This window comes from Ctenopharyngodon idella, chromosome 16 (genome assembly GCF_019924925.1).
Source record: "Ctenopharyngodon idella isolate HZGC_01 chromosome 16, HZGC01, whole genome shotgun sequence".
Taxonomy (NCBI): domain Eukaryota; kingdom Metazoa; phylum Chordata; class Actinopteri; order Cypriniformes; family Xenocyprididae; genus Ctenopharyngodon; species Ctenopharyngodon idella.
The window spans coordinates 17484972-17505679 of record NC_067235.1 but is presented as its reverse complement, the minus strand read 5'-3'; the positions used below and the strand labels follow the sequence as shown (position 1 = coordinate 17505679).

At 39.1% G+C, this 20708-nt stretch overlaps 1 protein-coding gene across 1 annotated transcript; it reads right to left on the bottom strand.

Moving 5' to 3' along the window:
- Positions 1-10239: 10239 nt before the first annotated feature.
- On the bottom strand, positions 10240-12626 carry cited4b (Cbp/p300-interacting transactivator, with Glu/Asp-rich carboxy-terminal domain, 4b). Its single transcript, XM_051865449.1, has 2 exons — positions 12426-12626; positions 10240-11676 (listed from the first exon to the last, which is right to left on the bottom strand). Exon 2 carries the CDS (start codon positions 11665-11667, stop codon positions 10906-10908), a length of 762 nt encoding a protein of 253 aa, XP_051721409.1. The 5' UTR covers positions 11668-11676; positions 12426-12626; the 3' UTR covers positions 10240-10905.
- Positions 12627-20708: the final 8082 nt, after the last annotated feature.

Here is a 20708-nt window from a genome sequence, read left to right as displayed (position 1 = left end):
GTAAAACTTTAGAAAGATACTATTTATGTTCTTTACGGTCTTAAAGCGATTTAATATAAAATTTACAATGTTTTGTTTTAACCATGTAAATGTCATGTTTGGCCAGTAAGGTTCTAATATAGTAATAATCAAAATTAAAGCAACAGTTGTGAAGAATTGCATTATTTCTGAGTACCACAGCACATAGTGAAAGTGCTTGTGGTGGTTTTCACTGAGAGACATGGGTGCACGTATAGAGCCGAGTCGAGGGGATGTCACGTACTGTAAATCTTACCACATTATCAAAAAAACAGGAAGGCGCCTTTCAGAGTGCAACACTTTGACCAAATCCCTCAGTCAAAGTAAGCATGTGTGCACACTACAATACACGACTACAGTGTGAATAACAGAGTCATGTGACTTACAAATCCCTCTGTAGTTTGTAGTGTGGAAAGCCCCTCTCTATCATACTGGCTGTACCAACATGCTACAGAAACATTTTGGAGTTTCAGTGTGCTGTCTGCGTGATTAGTACAACCGCTCCAGATTTTAGTCAGACCAAATATGTTTGCATCAGATCTTCTGAACTCTGTGTACTTTGATTAAATGTGCTTGAGTGTTTTGTAACATCCCCCAAAATACCCAGTGGTTTTAGTCAGGCTGTGCTATCTAGATGTCATTAAGGTCTTATTTCAATTAATATATTATGGAGAAATGGAGTTTAACTGTAAGCAAACACCCACATTGTCATCAATCATTAAAATCTCTTACTTTCAAAACTTGTTTCTTATGTCATCAATTTCTTAAAAAGGAATATGTTCATGACTCACTGTTCAATACTGATACTAGCATGTTGCTAAGCTAACTGTGCAACATTCTAATAAGCAATTTACTGAAATTGTAATGAATTTTTTGTTATCAGTAGCCTACTAAATAAATTATTGTAATCTACGTCTGCGTCCGAAAACTGGAAAATGCTGCCTTCAGAGGACACATTTCAAGGTAGGAAGGCATCAAGGCACGTCCGAATCCAGTGTTAGCTTCACTTCCTGTTTCCTGAGATACCTTCAACTGATCGATTTCTGAAGGCAGCATAGATGTATCTTCACTGCCTTTGATATCCCACAATCCTGTGGGTCCATTCTGTGACTGTTGAGAATTAAAGATGGTGTCCGAAAGTTGAGTTTGCTGGTCAGTTTGTGCATAAATGTATGTTTTTGAGCAACATTTTCCACTTTTGGTGTCATTTCTAGTGAGAAATTACTACTGTACTAATTAAATATTTGTTTAGTTGTCACCAAAGCTCGCGCTATTTTGCGGTAGATCATTAAACTGTTACGCTGCCTCAGAAATCTGTCTGAAATCAGTTTCGTGAGGTGCCTTCATGCACAAACGCTGCCTTACAAGCGAGGCAACAAGCCAGCTTCCTAGATTTTCAGATGCAGCCTACATTTCTCTCACCTCATCCACCATCTTGGATTTGCACTGCATTCTGGGATTGTCTTTTCTGTGAAGGATCCATGCGAGATATCTTAGGGTGTTAAAAGGGTGTAATTTCTATGCCATTCTCACCCTGTAACAGACCTGCTAAATGGAGGACTTTTTTCAAACAGGTTTCCTAAACACTTCCCATTCTTTATTGGTCGGGCAAAACAGATAGCCCTACCCCAAACTCACACCATTGGTTGACCCACTGCTGCTATGTTGGGCTGGTCGGAATTTCCATTTGATTACAAAAAATTTGCACTTAGTACATTAAATTCTTGTATCTATACTTTGGAAATGGTGTGAATTTTAATGTTTATCCCATAGACTTCCATTGAACGTGCTTGACTGTAAATGTGATTTTTACAAACCGACAGATAAGTCAAAATTCTTTTCTGTGGTATCTTAATATGTACAGAACCCAAAACATTCCTTGGACATTTCACAACAACTCCACAAAGGACCATCAAGATGTGTCAAGAAACATAAGATCCAAACTGTGATTTTCAGTGTTTGCGATCACAGCAAGTATATTTAGAATTCAAGAGCATCCAGAAAACTCAGTGGTATCCAATCAGAAGAGCAGACAGGTGCTCTCTCAGCCAGACATGCTACAAATATAAAAATGTGTCTGTCAGACTCCTAGAATATTCGGAATGCTTAGAGCGCAGACACACTGTTGTGTGCCAGAGGGTGCTGGGTTAGTTTCTACCATCTGTGATATGGGTTTTGACCACTTTCAGCCCCCACTCAATGTTTTTACAGCTTTATAGCTCGCCTAGCGCTGTTGCGCGTCTCATCTCAGAAACCATGTTGTTCGCTGATGTTTGGGAAATGTTGTCTGGTTGTACGTCATTTGTCAGTGTGATAGTAATCTCTTGTGGGCAATATCAAAACCCACATGGCCTTCTCAATCTGCTCCTTCTCGATCTGCCAAAACAGTGTGCTTGAGATTCTGCCACACTGCTCTGGAAACATTCGGAGCACACACTTGGATGACCTCACCTGGATAGCTTGTGTTTAGCAGCGTCCATCTGCCCGTTGGTCATTTATGTTAAAGCCTGACGCTCTCAGAGCTAAAGGATATCGGTAGTTCAACACTCGCCGATAAGATTAACACACAAGAGCTTAAAGCCGCCCCTACAGACACACACATGCACGCACAACACTGAACAAACAACAAACAGTGCCACTCCTACCTCGGCTTGTTGAAGCTAGCCTGGCTGAGAGTTAAGCTTCACACAGGAAAATGAATAATTTACACAGTGCCCTTAACTTCAAAAGCCCAAGGCAATAAACTGAAAGGGGAGGGGAACGATGGGCTCAGAGCAGAGAGAAATCTCCAGTGATTTTAGCTGTCAAACACTCTCGTTGCCACGGCCTGCCTAAACGTGTGGCATCATAATTTGCATAATTAAGATATTAATATGTGTGAAGACCTGTGATGGATCAGAACATGAATATCCATAGTTAAAGTTGGTTATGATAGTTCTCTAATATGTCTATTAGGTCTAGCTGAAGCTCATCCAGTGGTCCAAATTAGGCTTGCTGGCTAGCAGTCAGGCGAAACAAGAGCAGGAAGTGCGGTCCATCACAATCAATTTCTTGCATACGTTCACACATGAATGGTAAGTGGGGGGGGGGGGGGGCAAAACCAATTGAACTCTGAAAAACATGTTTTTATTTGAAAGACGGTCAGTCGGCAGAAGGGAAAACATGTTGATGCGTGCTCCACCCATCTCTCTTTTCCTGTATTTTTCTTTTTGATATGGTGATCTGAAGCTCAATAGGCTCATTAGATCACATGATTTGATATAAAGAATCTGAATGGTTTTTGCAGCCTGGTGCCATAAGAAAACCTTTTAAAGCTCTGTGGCTCTTCAGAAAACCTGTTTTAAAGAACCCAGGAGACCTTCACTTTTTGATAACTTGCACTAATAAGCCGAAGATCCTATGACTGTAACCTTAAGAATTTTTTTTTAAACCCAAACAACCATGTAGCAAAATTTTGAATATAGAAAAATAAAAGGAACTTAAGGGGGTAGTTGACAGAAAAATGAAACTTTTGTCATCATTTACTCATATCATTTCAAACCTTTATTCTGTGAAACACACAAACACAAAAAAAGATATTTTGACAAATGTCTCAGGGGTTTTTTTTTTTTTTTACATACAATGGAAGTCACCAAATCTGTTTGGTTATCAACATTCTTCAGTAAATAATGACAGAATTGTGGGTAAACTATCCCTTTAAAGTGCTGCAAAGACGCATTAAAAATTGTATTTGTTTTATTTAAACTTCTTTGAGGAAAAATATCTTAAAGTCCTCGTGTGGTCAATGACTTATATCCCTTAAATATCCCTAATATCCCTTAAAACTCATCATTTATTAAAAAAGAAAAACTGAAATATCACACGGTCCTAATTATTCAGACCCTTTGCTCAGTATTTAGTAGAAGCACCCTTTTGATCTAATACAGCCATGAGTCTTTTTGGGAAAGATGCAACAAGTTTTTCACACCTGGATTTGGGGATCCTCTGCCATTCCTCCTTGCAGATCCTCTCCAGTTCTGTCAGGTTGGATGGTAAACGTTGGTGGACAGCCATTTTTAGGTCTCTCCAGAGATGCTCAATTGGGTTTAAGTCAGGGCTCTGGCTGGGCCATTCAAGAACAGTCACGGAGTTGTTGTGAAGCCACTCCTTCGTTATTTTAGCTGTGTGCTTAGGGTCATTGTCTTGTTGGAAGGTAAACCTTCTGCCCAGTCTGAGGTCCTGAGCACTCTGGAGAAGGTTTTCGTCCAGGATATCCCTGTACTTGGCTGCATTCATTTTTCCCTCGATTGCAACCAGTCGTCCTGTCCCTGCAGCTGAAAAACACCCCCACAGCATGATGCTGCCACCACCATGCTTCACTGTGGGGACTGTATTGGACAGGTGATGAGCAGTGCCTAGTTTTCTCCACACATACCACTTAGAATTAAGGCCAAAAAGTTCTATCTTGGTCTCATCAGACCAGAGAATCTTATTTCTCACCATCTTGGAGTCCTTCAGGTGTTTTTTAGCAAACTCCATGCGGGCTTTCATGTGTCTTGCACTGAGGAGAGGCTTCCATCGGGCCACTCTGCCATAAAGCCCCGACTGGTGGAGGGCTGCAGTGATGGTTGACTTTCTACAACTTTCTCCCATCTCCCGACTGCATCTCTGGAGCTCAGCCACAGTGATCTTTGGATTCTTCTTTACCTCTCTCACCAAGGCTCTTCTCCCCCGGTAGCTCAGTTTGGCCGGATGGCCAGCTCTGGGAAGGGTTTTGGTCGTCCCAAACGTCTTCCATTTAAGGATTATGGAGGCCACTGTGCTCTTAGGAACCTTAAGTGCAGCAGAAATTTTTTTGTAACCTTGGCCAGATCTGTGCCTTGCCACAATTCTGTCTCTGAGCTCTTCAGTTCCTTTGACCTCATGATTCTCATTTGCTCTGACATGCACTGTGAGCTGTAAGGTCTTATACAGACAGGTGTGTGGCTTTCCTAATCAAGTCCAATCTGTATAATCAAACACAGCTGGACTCAAATGAAGGTGTAGAACCATCTCAAGGATGATCAGAAGAAATGGACAGCACCTGAGTTAAATATATGAGTGTCACAGCAAAGGGTCTGAATACTTAGGACCATGTGATTAGGACCAGTTTTTCTTTTTTAATAAATCTGCAAAAATGTCAACAATTCTGTGTTTTTCTGTCAATATGGGGTGCTGTGTGTACATTAATGAGGAGAAAAAATGAACTTAAATGATTTTAGCAAATGGCTGCAATATAACAAAGAGTGAAAAATTTAAGGGGGTCTGAATACTTTCCGTACCCCCTGTATATATATATTACATATATACTTTATTTATATATGTACACCTATCTTTCCTATATATACAGAAAGCTGTGGAATAACCTTTGCATCTTAGTACATGATATATGACATTTGTATTTATGTAGGCCTATAGGTATGTGTGTATCTTTATTTCTTTATGTATCTCTGTATGTTTGCTCTGTTATCTTTTCTCTTTTTTGTTTTTGTTCTGCCTACTGGCTTCTTGTTATGTTATCTCACCTTTCACTATTTCAATCAAAAAAAAAAAAAGAAAAGAAAAAGACCTCATTTATTATACTCGGTCTGCGAATATGCTAATTAGCCCCGGCTCCACTCGGTGAACTTACTGAGGTAAACGCAGCACTTTTACAACGCCAGGCACATAACAGTAATTTATATGATTAGCCTTTTGCTTGACTACATTTTCAAACTGCTAATAATGTGTTGCTAATGTTACACAAACCATGTTCCCGTTCGCGAGTCAGACAGCTGTCTTCTAAAAATCAGTATCCTTAGAAACGCTTTGAACACCTTAAGGTCAGTGGAGAAAGGCATACAGTTCATCATAACATCGTTATACAAATCATACATCCGATATATGGCCAAATCTACCCGATTTTTTTATATCCACAGAAAAATACACCGGCATATATCCTCTTGAGACTCTCCTGCTTCAGAGCGGTCATGGTTAATGATATGCTAAAGCCCGCTGGCACGTTGACGTGATTGGTTACAATTTGTGTAAGCGATTTCAAACCGTGGGTCTTTTTTTCACTGCAGTTTTAAATAGAAAATACTCAGCAATGTTGTTGACTTGGGAATTTGCACATGGTTTGTCTTAAAGCATATTAAAAACACCACGTAGACATATAAACAACAGTAAAAACTTGATTTTCACCACAGGGGGACTTTAAGGAAGTGTGTTATTCGCGATTATATTTTCGCCAGTAAGTTTTCGCTGTGGGTCACGTGAAGTTTGAGAATGGTGATGTCCATGCCACAAGCCCACAACAAAGATATTCAAAATAAAAGTTCTAAAATTCAACTAACTAGTTCATTGGTGGGCTTGTATTTACATATTTCTGCGGTACGTGGCGCTATTCCAAGGTTTTGCATACAAATACTAACACAGAATTACCAGTTCGAATCCGTCTGATTAATCAATTGAACGAACTTAACAAATCCGTCAGATTGGCTACTGAATCAACATTCAACTACTGACTACTCATTTACTGACCTGTGAGTTACGTCATTACTTCAGTTATTGTTTTATGTAGCCGTTAGGCTGCTCTCGCTGTGCTGTCCGGTGTCTTTGGCAGATATTTTAATACACTACAGTATTTCTTTTACTGTTCTTTGAACAACATATCATGTACCTCTCCTTCTAGACAAAGACTTGAATTAGTAATCACCTTAGCCACAAACTGTTGTCAGGAAAGCGCTGTGTAAGAAAGAGAAATTGCTGACTCCATGATATGCTTAAGAGGGGTGGTCTCCGGGATCCTTCATGGCTAATGGGTAAAACCCTACACAGAATTTCCCACACTACCCATCTCAATTTCAGTAAGTGGCTTTTAAAAAAAACAACAACAAGAAGACATTTCTTGTTTTATGACCTTGTCATTTGCTCATTCTAGTGAATCTAAGGTTGTTCAGAGAACTCACTCAGAAAGAACAGTAGGTGTGTGTTCTTGTGTGTGTTTAGAGATTACTGTGGGTGGCCTCAGAGAGAGAGAGAGAGAGACAGCAAAAAACAGTCAACAGTAAATGTCTCCTGTCACACCCTGCTTAGCGTATGTCTAGTCTGGTTCCTCAGAGGTGGATTTACACCAAGAGTTTGACGAAGAGTAAAAATATGATGATGTAATACAAAAAGGCTTTAGCATTCTATGTATTTTTCAAAAACATTATAAGTTAATTATGATAAATTGCTGTTCCATTGCGTTTTCTCTGTGCAAAACAATCAGCTAAGAACTGAAAGTAATAATTGGTCACACCCAGTTCCTAACAGACGGATCAGTGGTGCCATCTTAGGCCTGGCCGAGGACGCCCAGAGATGCTGCTATAGCCTACTGTTCTCATTCACACAATAGCTGCATGTTCCATCATCTAAAAAAGTAGCCACACACACCTTCCCTCTCCCTCTTGTGCTCACACACCTATATTTATCTGTTTTAAATCGCAAAGTTCATGAAGACAGCTGAATTCCCCAGAGAAGCGGTGAGATTACTGATCTTTGAACTGAAAACCCCCACTGCTCAAAAGCATGCAGCAGTTTCTTTTGAACTGTTTCTATCTATAAATTTTGGATTAAATGTCACTTAGCACGTGTTACCCTTACAACTTGTTTACACTGTACTCATGTACAGTCCAAGCATCAAAACATCTAGGTCATTCCACAAAACAAGTGCCTGTTTTAAGTTTCAAAAAGGCTTGGAACATTCTGACATACAAAATGTTTTTACGTCTTAAGAAAATAATAAATATTAATGTACACTACCGTTCAAAAGATTTCTTTGTTTTTGAAAGAAGTCTGTTATGCAGATCTAATGGCTCAATCAATGAGTAATCAGACATGAAAAATGACATCCTGAATGGGAATTTGTACTTTTTTAGTCTGAACTAGGCATGTGACGGTATCAAATTTTCATGTTGTGATTAATTGCTGAAGCTTTTATAACGGTATACAGTATTATCACGATATTGAAATAAGTCGCGAAAAAAGTGTTTTCATAGTATAACAGGTTTAAGAACTCTTTGTAATAACAAAAAGAACTCTGAATGTTTAAATACAATACACAAAAAATATATAAAAAAGTAAAGTTTTCAAACAGATTAAGTGCAAAAGAATTAGGCTATAAAGAACAACAGGTAACACTTTACAATAAGGTCTCATTATTTAATGCATTAACTAAGATTGAGCAATAGCTACATTTGTTACAGAAAGTATTATTTTTTGTTAATGTTAGTTAAGAAATACAACTGATCATTGTTAGTTTTATCTCAGGTCCATTAAATAAGTTCTTTTGATTTTAGTAGCCTAATGTTATTAAACAGTAACTAAGAAATTAACATTAACTAAGAATAATTAATGCTTTATAAGTATTTTTCATTGTCAGTTTGGTAATAGTGAATTAACATGTTAACTAATGAAGCCGTATCTCTCAAAGTTTTACTGAGCAATAACAAATAATCAGAACATTTCTAATCATTAGGGCATGCTGTAGTCCAGATTAAAATATAAAAATGTTTAAGTTAGAAAATAAATAGCCTATTAAGTCTTTAAGTATTAAGTATTTGGTGCTGTGATGAGATTACAAAAAAACTGAATGGCTGTTCGAAGCATTTTAAAAACTTAACTAGCGCAGTTGCTTTGTTTGCGGGTTGTCCGGGGTAACCGCTGCATTCTGCTGTTCCATCAGCGCCCTCTGCTGTCAGAGAGTGAACGTGCACTTTCATTCAGCGCGTCTCCTTCACTCGTTCCGCCATGTGCTTCTCGTGCACGTTGGGCTTGTTTACATCTGAGCGCGGGTCCCTTTGACGCACAATACAGCGGTGTTGTGCATTTTATACGGTTGATGGAGAAAGTATTCTTAAATGCATTATAAAAATTGTAATAATTGGTAATAAATTATTATTTACGGTATTTTGAAGTGCCCACGATAACAATATCGTGCATATTCATTATCGTGATATATCGTATAACCGAATATCGACACATACTGAACACACTACAGGTTAATCCACAAGAACGACATTAGGGACTTAATTTTGCTGCTTACTGGTCCAGGACTAGGTACAATTGATTCACATCAAGATCATCTACTACAGGAAAGACCAAAGTCAGAGACTAACAAACAGTATAGTTTTTGAAAATAAACAGGGTGGAGCCAACACTTGAAGCACTCCAATGGTGTCTGTTAGTTAATTCCTGGCACTTTACCATCCACAGGCATTCATAGATTGTATTATTAAGGCTTATTTTGATACCACAGCAATCAAAAAGGAACCCAACACAAGTGCTACTACCAAGTAACCTCAATTGACTTTCTTCAAGCCCTTCCTCCGTCAAGGAGGAACAGGAAGTGACAGTGGAGCGTTAACGGCTTGTCACTGCAATCTTCACCCTTCCCCCCGCCCGAACCCCCTCACCACAGCATGTCCGTAAATGGACAACATTTTGTCCTCCATTCCCAGGACAAAAACACAGGCCCAGGGTTCACACAAAGCCTTGTAATGTCAAGGTAAGCACAGATTAACCCGGACAGTTTCCACTCACTCCCCCATACTCACCTTTATTACATCTGAAAAGTAGGTAAGAAGTTCTTGCTTTACAAACAGACTGGTAAATGAAACCTAATAAACACACAAATTGGAGCACAGTTCAACCACTTTGTACTAAGCATGAAACTAGTTTTTTTTTTTTGGTTTAAAACAACAAAGTTAGTCAGTGGAAGCTGTGGTGCACCGATTCTTACAACGGTCGCTAATCTAGACAACAGCTTTTAACAAGAGGCATAGCCATTGTTTCTAACACTTTTGCACATATCAGATTTCTCAGCTTCATGCTTTTCTAAACCTTTACAACTTTCTGAACAGCAAAAGATGATATTTTGAAGGATATTTTGTCCATACAATGAAATTCAATGGTGTCCAAAACAACATCGGACCCTATTGACTTGCAATGTATGGAGAAGGAAACCCCCCACTCCATATGAGTGCACCATCCCTTTAATGATATTGGTGCATAACTAATGAAGGAAACACTTTGTCCCAGGAATATTAAAATAAATCTTGACATGTTAAACCAGATGAAGCTAATCCAAGATTTATATTCTGTAGCTTTTCTGCTTGCTTTTGACCTTCTTCAGAATCTTTCACTCACCCCTTTTCATTTCCACAAATAAGATGAGATTGATGAAAAATTAGGCCATAGTTAAAACATGGCCATCTTTATTACAAGTCACACATAGGTTTGAGCCCTCCTGGACTGTTAGGGGTAGGGGAGACAAATAAATAAAAGCAACTTGATTTAAGGCAATTCTAAAGCTTAGACAGACCACTGTATCAAGACAGGCATTAACCACTATTGTAAACAAGCCGTGGTTTGGGTTTACTGAGACTTTACCTTCCAACAAAACATTAGCCTTACAGTTTGAGTCGGATGAACAAAGTTTGGGGTCTAAATTATCAAAAAACAACAATTCAGCAATCCCATTCTGGGAGTTTCCATAAACCACAGGCTCTTAATGTCATGGCTGTTTTTGTTCTATGTTAATACATCTGATAAGCAATAAATAAATACATTTTTAAATGTAAAACTGCATTGAAGACAAATAAGGTTTGAGTGTCTTTACATTGCACCAAGTTCACAGTTCTGAAGTGTTGTTACATTCATTCATCCATGGAACGCTGCCCAGCGTTCCAGCCAGAAACAGAACTGTAGTCCTGACAGGAGCTTTACCACCCGTTTCTGTGGACAAAGAGGCATCTGATAGCCTCTTGTCTTGGTGATGGCAGTCACAAAAATAAATCATGAAGAGAACAACTTTTGCTCGCCTTCAAGCGTCCATACGGTCCGGTCTCAGCAGCTAACGGTGCTTGGCTGCTGTTTGCTCACAAAGTCTGAGATAAAGTCAAACTCGTTCTGTCCCAGGAAGAGTTCAGGGAGTTCCTGCACCCTGTCCAATCCTAGCTCCATAACCAGCGATGTCAAAACCTCTTCGTCGATCAAATCTGCGTCCATGCCGTTGAGACTGAGAGCCGGGCCGGCCATATGCTGCATGTTGCTTAGCTGGGCCTGACCCATGCGGAATTGTGCCCCGTTCCCCATGTGGTTGCCGTTCATGTGTCCCAGCGGGTGTCCATGGTACTGGGTGTTGAGTTTCTGAAGGTGCATGCTGGCCATGAGCTGTTGTGAAGTAAGACCCCCGCTCATGTACTGTTGTTGTTGCTGTGGTGGAGGCTGTTGCTGCTGCGCTTGGTGCATGTGGTGGTGCTGTTGATGCTGCTGTTGATGCTGCTGCTGCTGCTGATGCTGCTGAACGTGATGTTGCTGCTGCTGGCCCTGGTTGTTGAACATCATGTTCGACTGCATTTGGTGGTGACCCATCTGTCCATTCATAGGCCCCACCATATTGGCCCGCTGGCGCATGGCAGCCTCCAGGTTTCCTTGAGGCCCCGCTCCATAGTGCATCATCTGTCCGTTGGGCATGGCTCTCAGGCCGGGCTGGGGCGCGTGCTGCTGAGGGCCCGCCTGCAGGCCTCCGTTCATGCCCATCCGGTAGCCATGCAGACCCCCATTTCCCTGGCTGTGGTTCATGGGCATCATCATGTGCTCTGCCATAGAATCTCCCTTCATTAAAAAACAGATGAGATTACACTTAGAATTGAAGTAGTGACAACAGAAGGAAGTCCTTTTACTCTCAGCCAAATTGTAAAAATGTGCAGTTTAATTAGCCACAAAATTCTAACAGTTTGTCAACACTCAGCAATGACTAAACTAGTTTCCTTCTATAGACAGGTAGGAGAGGTGTTTGACTATTTTTTCACCCTCCAACCCACCTGACTACCCACTCAACACACTACAACCTCTTAAGACCCAATGGTGCACATCCAAACACCACTTTTAAAATTGAGTGGGGTATTCATCTCCGTTCTAAACCGTTCACACATAGCCTTATCTAATTTCCATCTAAATACATGCCAAGTACGTTTAAACACTGGATATAAACAATGAGGGTAACTGAAAATGCATTTGAATTAGGCTAAACCATTATTTTAGTAGAAGAAAAAGATAAACGCCCATTTATATTACAATACTGTACTTTACACACAGAAAATTAAAGAATACAAAGCATAAATCCAAAGAAAGTCACCGTGCAGTCAAGCAAACAATGGATCTGCCACCCTGAGCTCTAAAGAACTGGCGGTGTCTCAATCTAGTGAGCTGCCTACCAAGACAGCATTTTGGGCAGCACGGACGCGTGCAAAAGCGCAAAAATGCTGCACGCGCTTTCAGCGACTAAAATGCTGTCTAGATAGGCAGCACACTGTGTTTTGAGACACAGTCCGTGAGTTTCTCAAGCGTTTTGAATCTCTTACCTCGTGTCCTATGATCAGTGACTCCGCCGCGGCAGGACAATTGAGCTTTATCTGTTCAAAAGCCTCTGAAGAACTATACTTTATATTCCACAAGGTGAAGCTTCATACTCCAGCGGACCGACACACAAAAGAAAGCTGCTCACTACCTTCAAACGAGTGTGTGTTTTCTGGGTCAACTCCACGGCTTATATACATGAGAAAAACGGAGAGGTGGAGCTATCGTTCACTCTCTATCCTTTGTTGCCATTGGCCCTGCTGCTTAATATCAGTGTGCATAGAAACCCCTAGCGGTTTCTGTCAAACACTGGCCAATTTTTGTCCACAGTTTTGAGTTGTTTTTCTGTTTCTGATTTAAAGTGAAGAGGAAATCCCTTTCGAAGAAGTTGAGCTGTGTGATGTTAAGTAAAGCTAGATAGATAGATAGATAGATAGTGTTTATATGTACAATCTTGAAGCTTTATTTGCATTGCAACATTATGGACATAATATACATAAAATACACACACACACACACACATATATATATATATGTTTTATATGTGTGTGTATTTTATGTATATTATGTCCATAATGTTGCAATGCAAATAAAGCTTCTTACATCAGAATCTAGATAAACATATCTGGCTGAGGACAAAACTGTTTTGGACTAATAATCTTATTGTTTATCTGTATATGTGCTTACATGTTGGTCTCCAGAGCTGTTTTTGTTTTGGTCGGTGTGAGTGCTTATACATTAGTGTGAGTGTGTGTGATCTGGAGGCTCTGTGGCAGTCCATGTGACCCAGCGCTCTGCTGTGCTGTGTCTTTGCTGGGTGAGAGAGAGGGGAGGAGAAAGGAATGCTGGTGCTATTCTGGGCCACCGGCTGAAGTGCTGGTGGTGAGCATGCAAGCCTGGGCCGCATGTGCAATTTATTGGAAGTTGCAGATCACAAGGTAAATGGTGGGACAGCTTCCTACCGGTTTGGTTCTGGTGATCTTAATGAAGATGCTGTAATGTAGCAAGACCCAAACTAGGCCCTGGTCAATTGCTCCAAACACAACAACACTGGGCTTGTCTGTTTGGGAGAACAGGGAATCAACATCCTCTGTTTGGTCACAATAGCTTTCTGTTTACCCAGAGGTCAACACTGGTCAGAGCAGAACCTCACACCTCTAAAGTGCATTATCTTTTGACAAATTAACATCTCAATTCCAGTGTCTTTGTTTTCATGTTATTGCCAAGATCATGGGTGTAATTTGTATGATAATCTGTTAGCACCTTCAACAGCTTGCTGCAATTCTAAAGTGTTAAAGACAAATTTTGTGGTGTTAGGAGGTATGTGACAGAAGTCACATCAGTTCCACATTATAGGTCCAAAGTTAAGTAATCATGATAAGCATAAACTGATTTTTTTTTTTCAACTAAGCAGTCCAATCTAGCCCAACTAAAATGTTCAGCTTGTACAGAACTGAGCAACAAGATCATCTTCAGCAAGACCAGCTAGTTCTTTTTGTTTCTTCCATGTCATTGTTTATCTGGATATGAAAGGTCATGAGTTGAAAATTGTGTTTATAGTATATTGGGCTTGCTCATGATTACAGTACTAGTCATGTGATTGTGGATCATCCGGCATTACCAAACTCCTTAAAGAAAACTGTTCTGTATTGAGCTTCTGCTGCCTGAAGCATAAAATACATACTTTTTCAAGCAGTTACTAAATAGAGACTTGTTCATAATATTTGCTCTATATATTGTTTCTTTCATTGTTGTAGTTTTGTAATGTTTGTTTTGGTGTTTGGTATTTGAATTACTTATTTCATCTGGAAATTCCATTCATTTTTAAGGTAGCTGACATGTCCATGAGCTTTTTAAATATAATAAAAAATATATATAAGGTTAAAATTTTAATGAATGTATAAAGAAAAGTGTGTATTCTATGTGCTAGTCACCAAGTGTGTTGTTTCCCACCATGCTTTTCGTTCACTAGTTCATTTTATATGGTCCTGCAGTGCGATACAAATGCAGTGTTGTGGGTACCTCATTACAAATAACCGTAATCAGATGACTTTTTTTCAATTAACTAGTATAGTAACACAATACTTTTAAATTTACAACAAAAAAATATCTGTTACTTTTTCAAATAAGTAACACAAGTTTTCCCATTTATTGACTGCCAGCTCTCCTGTCCCCATGTTGAGAAAAATTGGGAATGAGGTGCAGAGGTGTTGTGTGCACTGTGTGAACATTGTAGTTATAGACTAAGTGTGAGCATGCATTTTGCTCATCTCACTTGCACAAAAACAGATTCAGTATTCCTCAAAATGAATAAAAACAGTGAAATGGAAACTATTAGCCAAACTTGCAATAATTAAAATGTTGGATAATTCATAATTGATGTATTTAATCTAACTTTAATAACCAATGTCTTTGCTGTTGACCTTTGATAAACCAATTCTGACTCTCTGTGGTCGTTAAAAATCCCAGGATGTCTTTCAAAAAGAGTCGGGGTGTAACCATCATGGCCTCCCAATCATCCCCATATACTGATTGGCTTCATCACTCTGTCGCCTCTCCACCAATAAGCTGGTGTGTGGTGGGCGTTCTTCTGGCGCAATATGGCTGCACATTGGTGGTGGTTGAGGAGATTCCCCCTTCCATATGTAAAACTCTTTGAGTACCCAGAAAAGCGCTATATAAATTTAACAAATTATTATTATTATTATTAATTCAACCATACTATTAAGCAAAAATTTAGTTAAACATCACATTTGTGTTTTTATTGCTGAAGTAAGAGTGTTGAACTTCTCCAGTCATTTCATTTTTGGTGTGAAAGGGCCTTTACATTTTCTAAAAATAGAACTTTTGTTATTTTGTTATTAAAAACAAACAAACAAACAACCAAGTCCAGCCCAGGAGGGAAAAAGTAATGCAAAAAATAACGTAATGCATTACTTTCCATAATAAGTAACTAAGTAATGCAATTAGTTACTTTTTTAGGGAGTAACAATATATTGTAATGCATTACTTTCCCCACACACTGGACAAATGTTAAGAGACAAATATTACAAATATTTCATTAATTGATAGGAGTCTTTAAGAGGCCGTTTACATGACACCATTTTCAACTGAAAACGATGAAATGTTTTATGCGTTTTGGCCATTCATTTACACGACAACGGCATTTTGGGGGACTGAAAAAGTGAACTTTTGAAATGGGTTTCAAAGTGCAAGTTTTTTAAAATGATACTGTTATCTTCTACATGTAAACTACAAAACCCCGAATTTTTGAAAACAGTAACATCACATATGCACATGCATATTACGTGTTCAGTCTATAGAGTACCTCAGGGATGACGTGTTTTTGTAGGCCAACTCGGAAGTTAGCGGCGCACGGGTTCCCTCGATCGAAAGCCTATGCATTTTTCCCATAGACTTTTGGAAAATCGCAAAAAATAAGCTCTGTTTAACAAAGGGTTATGACACTTACACGTTTTGTCTATCAAGATAATCTTTACAAGTTAACACAATATTTACATATTTTGAAGCCTAAATAAAGTCATTAGATATAAAAAGTCAGTAGGCTATAAACAGACTACAGCACACCATGGTCACCATGATCAACGCCACCACCACCACCACCAAGCTTCCACAAACTTTATTTAGAAAACAACTTTATTTAAAAACATGTTCGCTGATTATGATCTGCGCTGTGTATGAATACTTAATCACTTTTTTCATGAGAAATGCTGTCCAAATGTCCTGTTTGTCGTGATGAAGTCCCCGCCAAAGGAAGTAGTCCCTTTTAGCAATTTGTTAGCAACCGCCGTTTTTAAGACACAATAAAGGTTTTTAAAAAATCACAAGCGGGTTATAACTGGTGTATTTTATGTTATAGATCAAAACATGAAAATATTTAGAGGCTTTGTTAACCACAGACATTATCTCAGGCAACTTAGCAAAAACCCATTCAAAAAACCCATTGACTTCGGGGCGATGGAACCGGAAGTCCTAAAATGCTAACTTGCTTCTGGGTTTTGCCTACAAAAACACATCATCCCTGAGGTACTCTATAGGCATGTAGTGTTTCTTTAAAATTGACAGCCAACTACTGGTCTGGCATGCATAATACAGATTTTTTTTGTCATTTTCGTGGATCCACGTGAATGGGGATCATTTTGACAACGTTGTCCTCTGTATGCAAAAAATGCAAAGGAAAAACTTTTCTGTTTTAATACATTGTTGTTGTGTAAATGTACCCTTAAGTAATAAAATCACGAAAACAGCATGTCACACCACATGACGTTATCTTCTCTAAACTTTTAAGACTTTATTTTTGTTGTCTCTTTTATATTTTGAGTTGCACCCCAGTCAGTTTAGTGGCAACTTTGCTAATGGGGATCCAAATAAAGAATACAATACAAAGACTTTCACTAAGCTGTTTGTACTTACAAAGTGTAAGATCTCTGTTTTTAATAATCATTTATCTAGAGTCAGGTGTTCTGATTCACCAACAGAATAAAGCAGCTGTGGTTAGAATCAATATTTTACTGAGAATAATCACACCACATATTCACAATTACCTGTGCATTAGACCTCATCTGCCCCTCGGGGCAGATGCACAGTCCATTGAGAACTCAGCCGTGGGAGCTGCTTATTTACCTACAATGCCACAGCTCTGCAAGAGTGTAGATGTAGACATGGAGGATTAATGTCCATTGACGCACAAACAATTCAAACATATGATTAAGCCTAAACATGTCCGTGGATATCAGCAGCACCACCACAGCCCTGAAAACTTGCCCTACAGTTAGTGGTTTAGCGCCTAGCTTAGACACCTAGTTTGCTGGCTTGTTCGTACACTATAGTGTGTGTATCTGGCCAGCCGCGGGCTCGTCCTCCCCCACACCTGATTAGCAAAGAGGCAAGAAGCTGGAGGAGGGGCCAGCCAACTGCCACCAAGAGCCGCCTGCTAGAGGACTCAAGAGAGGCTAAATACAGTTTATATTGAGACTGTAGACTGTATATGTAAAATTGACAGCTTTATCAGACTAGTTTCACTACCATTTACATGTTCACCTAAGAATTACTCTTTGTTGTGGAGATGCTAAGCTCAATGCTAAATTCACATTCTTGAGCTTATTCTGAATGACGCATCAGTCCACATTATTCCAAATAAATAAGATTGGTCTTCATAATTTTGAATCAATATATATTAACTTCAATATATATTAACTTACGCTGATGTCACTTGGATAACCAATATTGCTAACCAACAGCCAAATATCTAGGCACTGTTTTAGCTCGATCTAGCTTCATTCTGCGACACCCACTTTTCACCATCCAGTTAATTCCTGAAATCCTGTCCTACAGGATTAAATAGCTTGTTTAATTTGGAAACACACTTCCGTTCAAAAGTTTGGAGTCAGTAAGATTTTTTTTTTTATTAAAATATTCAGCAAAGACAATGATTCCTGAAAAATTTTCTCACGATTTCCACAAAAATATTAAGCAGCACAACTTTTTTTCAACATTGATAACAATAAGACATGTTTCTTGAGCACCAAATCAGGATATTAGTATGATTTCTGAAGGATCATGTGACACTGAACACTGGAGTAATGGCTGCTGAAAATTCAGTGTAGCCATCACAGGAATAACTGACATTTTAAAATATAATAAAATGGAAAACACATTAATATTTCACAATATTACTGTTTTTACCCCAAATGTTTGAATGGTAGTGTACATCCCATTGAGGAAGTAAAAAGAGTGAATAATAGATGTTACACCATGCTGCTGCATATGCAAGAGTTTCTCAGTCACTCAGACACTTTGCCCTGCTTTGCTATGAGAAGATAAGACTCACAGCCACCCCAACCCCCTCCAACCCACTTACAGAAACACTTCACTATCTACCATGTTTATTTAGCTCCAAAATGACCCCTTGCTCTCTCACACAAGATTTGAGCAGCTGGATATTGGTGCAAAGCTGTTGTTTTCGCCACTGTGTTTTCAATAGATTTCTTAGTAAGGGCTGGGAACTCGTTTTCATCAGTATTCAGGCATGAAGCTATTACAAATTATAAGTAATATGTGTCAACAGGGTCACATCAGGTCAGGGTTTGGGTGCTGGCTGCCTTACAAGTGCACTCCCAATAAATACATGACGCAATTATGAGTTGCAACAGATTGAATATGATTTAGCTGTGCGATTTGTTGTTGACTTTCATGGAATGTTTGATAATTTATTTAAAAACAGTTAAATCAGTCAGAATATTACATACGTAATGACATTTTTATTACGTGGGTCTTACACAGACAAGACTCATCATAAGGTATGACGGCTGTAATATAACAAAACCTTTATCTCGTGACTGGCCTCATAACATCCAACGTCACAATTATAGGGCATAGTTCAGATTTTCCCAAGACTGCACTGTATGACAGCAGGAGCAGGACCTTCTACTGTTTCACCAAAACAGAAACACACCTGCTGGGCTTCAGAGAATCTTCTCCCTACCCCCACACATCCAACCCTTCCCCCAAGACCCTGCATATCCATAATGCTTTGTCTAATTCTACAGATCAACTTCTCCTGAAGCACCAAGACTTAACACATACACTTAACAAAATAAAGAGTGTTGCCACCCACTCAAGACACAGGCCATTGAAAGAGTTCATCTCAGTGCTCTAGAACCATCACAGGCGTTTCCTTCTAAATCTTAGTGGTTGTCCCATAATCACCAAGCTGCCTGTTGGAGCATTCACAGATAATTAAGGAAAAGATGTTCTATTTTGTTGACTGCTTCAACAGTGATGTTAGATAGCCTATTTGACATTTTGCTACATGCAGACATGGGTGCATGGTGGTTTCAGCACCTGCAGACCCAGTTTTGTTCACGCAAAACAATCTGTTTCAGTTGTGATGTGTGCACCATTTTTGCATGATCTCGCTCTCTCACTGCACAGCTGACTGGCGCAGCTGTGAGACCTGTAAGAATACACGTCTCATATTGTTGTTGTTCTAAAGGTGTGTGACTCAGTGTCTATGACACCCACTGTATACAGTGGAGCGGGATTAGACAGAAAGCACTGTGGGTGCCCACGACCATGAATGTACAACAACCAGATGGTCCTTAAAACTATTAAACAACATGTTTTTTTTGTGTTTTTTTTGCCTAATCTTGTATATATATATAAACAGTGACAAAAATTAAACGGACAATTACATTCATGAATATATAAATTAATCAATGAATAAATAAAATGCATGTATGGAATGTTTTTTTGTTGTTGTTTTTTTGTTTGGGAAAAATAAGTTCCTCAAATAAGTATATATTTATTGTGTGTAATATATATTTAATAATATATTTTGGTTGAGTTGATGAAAATAAATTTAAATTTAATTAAAAATTAATTTTAAAATATAAATGATCAATTCAAATGATTATGCATAAATTACATACAGTCAAACCAAAATATACAGTGGGTATGGAAAGTATTCAGACCCCCTTAAATTTTTCACTCTTTGTTATATTGCAGCCATTTGCTAAAATCATTTAAGTTCATTTTTTTTCCTCATTAATGTACACACAGCACCCCATATTGAGAGAAAAACACAGAATTGTTGACATTTTTGCAGATTTATTAAAAAAGAAAAACTGAAATATCACATGGTCCTAAGTATTCAGACTCTTTGCTCAGTATTTAGTAGAAGCAGCCCTTTTGATCTAATACAGCCATGAGTCTTTTTGGGAAAGATGCAACAAGTTTTTCACACCTGGATTTGGGGATCCTCTGCCATTCCTCCTTGCAGATCCTCTCCAGTTCTGTCAGGTTGGATGGTAAACGTTGGTGGACAGCCATTTTTAGGTCTCTCCAGAGATGCTCAATTGGGTTTAAGTCAGGGCTCTGGCTGGGCCATTCAAGAACAGTCACGGAGTTGTTGTGAAGCCACTCCTTCGTTATTTTAGCTGTGTGCTTAGGGTCATTGTCTTGTTGGAAGGTAAACCTTCGGCACAGTCTGAGGTCCTGAGCACTCTGGAGAAGGTTTTCGTCCAGGATATCCCTGTACTTGGCCGCATTCATCTTTCCCTCGATTGCAACCAGTCGTCCTGTCCCTGCAGCTGAAAAACACCCCCACAGCATGATGCTGCCACCACCATGCTTCACTGTTGGGACTGTATTGGACAGGTGATGAGCAGTGCCTGGTTTTCTCCACACATACCGCTTAGAATTAAGGCCAAAAAGTTCTATCTTGGTCTCATCAGACCAGAGAATCTTATTTCTCACCATCTTTAGCA